The 6,000-nt window shown below is 34.2% G+C and overlaps 1 protein-coding gene across 1 annotated transcript in view; it reads right to left on the bottom strand.

Moving 5' to 3' along the window:
* Positions 1 to 1,641: 1,641 nt before the first annotated feature.
* olf413 (DBH like monooxygenase olf413) overlaps positions 1,642 to 6,000 on the bottom strand; it is a 412,976-nt gene continuing 408,617 nt past the window's right edge. The window contains exons 6-7 of the mRNA XM_072537489.1: positions 5,480 to 5,648; positions 1,642 to 3,929 (exon numbers count right to left, since the gene is read on the bottom strand). Of these exons, the coding sequence (XP_072393590.1) occupies positions 3,639 to 3,929; positions 5,480 to 5,648 (460 nt within the window). The 3' untranslated portion in view covers positions 1,642 to 3,638. The remainder of the gene's footprint in view (positions 3,930 to 5,479; positions 5,649 to 6,000) is intronic.

Genomic DNA, 6,000 nt, shown 5'->3' with positions numbered 1-6,000 from the left:
CGCAGCCATGACATTCTACGCCTCCCTATGCTTCTCTTTCCTTGGATCTTTCCCTGCATAATCAGTTGGAGCAAGGTGTATTTCTCTCCACGTGTAATATGTCCGAGATATTCTAATTTTCTTGTTTTTATTGAATTTAAAATTTCCATTTCTTTGTTCATCCTTCCCAGAACCTCTTTGTTTGTGACGTGTTCTGTCCATGATATTTTCAGAATTCTTCTGTACACCCACAGCTCAAATGATTCCAGTTTTTTCATTGATGTCGCATTCAAGGTCCAAGATTCCATTCCATAAAATAAAGTCGAAAAAACATAGCACCTCGCCAACCTAACTCTTAGTTCCAGTTTTAAATCCCTGGTACATAGAACTCTTCTCATTTTGTTGAAATTTGCTCTAGCCTTTTCTATTCTTATTTTTATCTCCTGATTGTAATCATTTGTGGAGTTAATCATTGTTCCCAGGTATGCATATTTGTCCACTTGTTCGACGTTGGTTTCGTTTATTAGAAGATTCTCGTTATTTCTTTGAGTTTTCGATATTCTCATAAATTTCGTCTTCTTGACATTCATTGTTAGACCATACTCTTTTCCATACTCTGCTATTCTGGTCACCAGTCTTTGAAGATCTTCAATGTTTTCGGCTAAGATCACAGTGTGGTCCGCATATCTAATGTTGTTAATGGGAACTCCATTTACCTTTATTCCAGCTGTTTCACCCTCAAGAGCTTTTTTCAGGACCTCTTCGGAGTAGGCATTGAAAAGAATTGGCGACAATACGCATCCCTGTCTTACTCCACATCTAATTTCAATTTCTTCTGACAGCTGTTCGTTAACACGTACTTTTGCTCGCTGTTTATAGTATAAATTTGATATAACCCTGAGGTCGTTGTAGTCAATCTTCTTTGATTTCAGGACATTCATTAAATGTTTATGTCGTACTTTATCGAATGCTTTATTATAGTCAATAAAACATGCGTATATATCTTGATTGACGTCCAGGCATCTTTGTATTAGTATATTAAGTGAAAAAAGAGCTTCACGTGTTCCTAGGCCTTTGCGAAAACCAAATTGTGTATTATTAACGTCTATGTCCAGTTTGTGATATATTCGGTTATGGATGACTATAAGTAGTAACTTTAGCGGAGACATTAAGCTAATGGTGCGGTAATCGCTGCATTCTCTTGCGTTTTTCTTTTTAGGGAGACAAATAAAAATAGATGTTAACCACTCTTTGGGTAATACGCCTGAACTATAAATTTGGTTCAAGAGTGTCACTAAAACATCAATGTGCTTCTCATCTAGAATTTTTAGGATTTCTATAGGAAGCATATCAGGTCCAGGGCTTTTCCCGCTCTTCATTGTTTTTAATGCGTGCAATATTTCTTCTTTTGTAATATATGGACCTATTTCTTCTGACGTAAGTTCTATGTGCTCCAGATCTCCTCTTTCATCATCGAACAATTCATCGATATATTCTGCCCATCTTTGTATTTTCTCGTCCGTATGTGTTATAGCAGTACCGTGTCTATCCAGAATTGCACAAGTGGGATTTTGTTTTCTTAGTCCTGCCAGTTCTTTGACTTTCTTGTGTAGGTTAAACAGATCATATTTATTTTGAAGGTCTTCGATCTCTTTGCATTGCTCTTCAAAGTATTTTTCTTTTGCCTGCTTTATCGTCTTTCTAATCTCGTGGTTTATCTCTCTGTATTTATTGTTATCCTTGTTTTTAAATTTTCTCCGTTGTTCCATCATATTGAGTATCTCGTCATTCATCCATTCCTCTTTTCTCCTTGAGGAAGTCTTTAGTATTTCTTTACAGGGTTCCAGTAGACAATCTTTTAGTCGATTCCAGTACTCGTCAATATCATTGGTGTTTGTGTTCAATTTGTTGAAATTGAAATTTCAAAAAATTGAAATTTTTTATTGAAATTAATTAATTATAAATTATCAAAAAATAAAAATGTGGGGCAAGAATCTCGTTCGAATATATAAATAGTAATATTTAGAGACACTTGTCTCTATATCCTATGCATATAATGTATCTATATTCATAAAATATCGATTTAGATTAAAAAACATTATCAGTTAAAATGTCACGCTTTTTCTTTATCTGAAGGTCATAAAAAGCGATTTAAAAGACCATTAACAAAAACCCCGTAGCCATTACACATTCAGGACAGACTACTTTTGTGATTAGTAGACTCAAATGGGACATGGTTGATTAGATTTAAATTTATAGTCATTGTTTCATTTTTCCCCTTCATTGCGCCTCTTGTTACTTTTTACTTAATGGTGTGTTGTCTTTATTATTTACGGTAAAAGAATTGATTGGGAACGTAAATAAAAACAAAACACTGGGTTTGTAGATAACACCCAAATATTTATGGAGAGCTTGTATAAGGTGTAGTTTAACTTGTAAGAAAGATACACAAATCACAATAAAAATGTTCAGATTTAGAACTTTTTCGAACACCTTAGTTTTCTAGTTTTAGATAGATATTATTAGATGAGAATTGTTCGAGTCTCACACTTGTGCTTTTTATCATGCTCGAATAATAATATGTGGGTGGTTATTGATGGCTTTATACCTGGACCCTCATTTCTCTGCCAGAGGGCTCACTAAAGAAACTAAATTTTCTTCAGCTATTATGTATCTTGTTTTATTCAAATTTATTCATGTTATGAGTTTAGATTTGGATGTTACTGAAATTTATGGGTTGTATTTTGACTTATATATTTTGATTAAGTTTATTACAACCAGCGTATCTGTTAGCCGTTTTGTTTTCAACAAAATTACTTATAATATGACATAAATTTATTTAGTTTTATATTAATCAATCTAAAAAGTAAGACGTAAAGCCTGATATTAATTTTATTCTTTTCTGCTCGGTATAATAATTGTTCTTTATTTAAAGTCAAGGTTTCTTTTCAAATATATTTTAACTTGGTTTGTTTCGAAAGGGATAGTTTCGAAAGAGATTATTTGACAGATTGTGGCAAATGGCAGGTATAATATAATGCAGGCTAAACTAAAAACATAACTTTCAGCAAAATGAGTGTTTATATCATGGCTTCGATACTAGATGTATAGCGAGATTACTTCAAGTCCATATTTAGTGCTATTTAATTCTACGTTTAACAATTATCGTTTTCTTTTGCTTCAGCCAATATCATACATCGAGCGTTCCTGTTTTGTTTATTCACTTTGACATTGATCATTTAAGACTAGTATCATACCAAAGGTATTTATTTTATTAAACTTATATTGTAGTTCTATAGTACAAAACGCAAAATGAACATAAGGCAACTGACGACACATTCATTTGGAAAAGATAATTAAAAATTATTTAGTTTATCAAACATTTTCGTATATGAAGTGCTATTTAAAAGGTTAACAACTTGTACTACATTTCTTCAGATTTCCACTTAACTATACCTTACCTGCCTGTAGTCGTTAAACGCTTTACCTTTACACCATCATACTTATTTTAAAAACCAACTAACACACTGGTCACAGTCTAATAAACCTCTGGCCGATCGGACTAGTTAAAACATGACTTAAACAAAACAATTCACAATAAACGTCTCTCAGGTCTTAGGAGAAGATCAATATTTAAAAATCCTAAAAACAACGTTTCTTCAGCGATTAAACCACACGAGGAATACTGATAGTACTATAACGACACCATGTACAGATTGAGCAGGTGCGGAGTTGAACCTGCTCAGTCCAAGGGATTCTTCTACTGCGGGACTGCTGCTTCGCGAGACTTTGCTTCGTGCCGCTCCCTCTATGTGATTACCATCAAGTTCGATCAATGGTGTACCACCTGGCCAACCTTCCGTGCTGTATTTTCTGTAGTTGCACTGATCGATCACATTCTTTACATATGGTCTGGATATGTTGGGATAGTGGGATTCTTTATCGGTGTCCTGAAAAGAAAAGAACTTGATGAGAAAATGCACATTTTTTATGGTGTATAAATATACATTTTTTAGTAAAATGCTCAGTTTTTTTTTTCATAAGTTTAATTTTTCCATGTATTCTTTTATGCTATTTCTTTTTTAAAGATATTCGATTGTTTTTTCGTAATCTTCATAATCAGCTTAAGGATTTATCTCGTTAACCTTGCTAAATTTCTACTGTCGTCGTTCTTTATTCTATTCTACTTTTTTTTTCTTGTCGTATTTTATTTTTTCAGTCATAATGCTTATATGTATAATCTCTATAGAATTAAGTTTCTTTATTATGTTATAATGTTTATTTATGTTTGAATTATGAAAATATGGAAAGACTTATTATCTAAGAAAAGGTGGAAGGCCGAAAATTACGAGGGGGATCCCCACAAGATGGATCGATCAAAGCGATCTCAGGAATATGCAAAAGACCTATGCACGAGTTAAAAGAAATGTCCAGAGACAGAGATCTTTGGAGACGAATAACACACGACATTACTATGGCTACTACACTCCCTCTGGGGGGTCAGGATACAAGAAAGAGATGTTTGAATTTTGATCAACCAGTTCAAATATTTATATCGAATGTTGAACGTTATTACCTTGTTTAGCCGATGTGCCTTTTCCTTTTTTTGCGGGAATTTTGGAGGGTAAAGCAGCATGAGCAAAAGGGAGAACGCCTCGAGGAGAGAGCACCTCCGCTGTCACCAGATACACGACGAAAAAATCTCTTGGATTAGCATTTTTGGCTTGCAGCTTATTTTATCTGCGATATTTTATGGGGTTGCTTCTAGAACGTTGTGATATCAGGAAGTTCGTTAACAGTCAAGTGTAAAAGTTTGACTCGAGGGAATGGAACTTTTTAAGTAAGATTCCTGGTATGTGCAATAGGCGATGGCAAGGAGTTTTGAGCGCCAGTTTAGCTCGGTTATTAAGGCAATTTATAGTGCGTACTTTTCTCTTACTGAGAGAATGGATTTTGTTTTTTATAGTATGCATGAAAGTGGATGGATTAGTGCCGAAGAATAGTCAGCGTTTTCTCATACATTTCCGCAGGATCTTTCTCTCAGTAGTCAAGATTTTTTAAAGTGTTGTTTGTTGGGTGATGCATAGACGCACGCCTTGTATTCGATGATAGGCCTTATTAATATTTTGTAGGTATGTAAGAGGGTTTTGGAGCTAGTAACAGCTCTTTTACCAGAAAACACGCTCAAGAGATTAGCTCTCTTCCTTACTCTGTCTATCAGTGTCCCAATTAAGAGACTCATTAAAGTGCACTCCCAAATAGAACACCGACGGTCTGTATCCAAGCTTTTCTCCTAAGAGAAAACTATGGTTCCCATCTGAATAGGATTACTTGAGTTTCAGTGGGGTTTAGAGTGATTCTCGATCTGTAGCACTATGTCACTATTTCATTTAGTTGAATTTGTGCTCTGTCGAACATAGACGTGTATCTCTAAGTCCCTATTATATATTGTGCATAACAAATATTTGTAGAATTTAACAGTTTTATAAATATTACTTACCGGTAGAAGAGTAGCTTGAGAAGTCCAGCACAAGGGTTTAAAGGAGCCCTTCATCGTCGCATCTTGAAAGCTTTGGAACTGGTTGTCCCAGTCGTAGGATACTAACCGCGTTTCTAATGTCATTCCTGCTAGCTCGGGTGGTGCTGTTATTCTTACAGGATTGGATCCGCTGGAACAAAAAAAAATTGTTAATAGAATATACAAATAAGAGTAGGGGTTAAACAAATTTATTTATGATAAATGTATACTTTAGATATTATATACGAGTATGTGCACAATATTTGTCTTGTTTATTAAAGAGTAAAAATATGTCTAACTGCTTTTTATATACTTTACGTGCCTACCATAGGCTATTTTTCGATCGTATTGTAAGATAACAGATATAAGAAAATCTTTCGAATTTGAATATGCAATTTATTAATTACAATAAACAAATCAAGAGTAACAAACAATAAAATATAGGTTAATCGCATCGATGTACTACTGATTAGTGATCAGTGTAGTCTGAGGACTCGGGAGAC

Source organism: Diabrotica undecimpunctata, chromosome 7 (genome assembly GCF_040954645.1).
Source record: "Diabrotica undecimpunctata isolate CICGRU chromosome 7, icDiaUnde3, whole genome shotgun sequence".
Taxonomy (NCBI): domain Eukaryota; kingdom Metazoa; phylum Arthropoda; class Insecta; order Coleoptera; family Chrysomelidae; genus Diabrotica; species Diabrotica undecimpunctata.
Note: the sequence above shows the minus strand (reverse complement) of the source record. Positions and strands in the feature narration are given on the sequence as shown.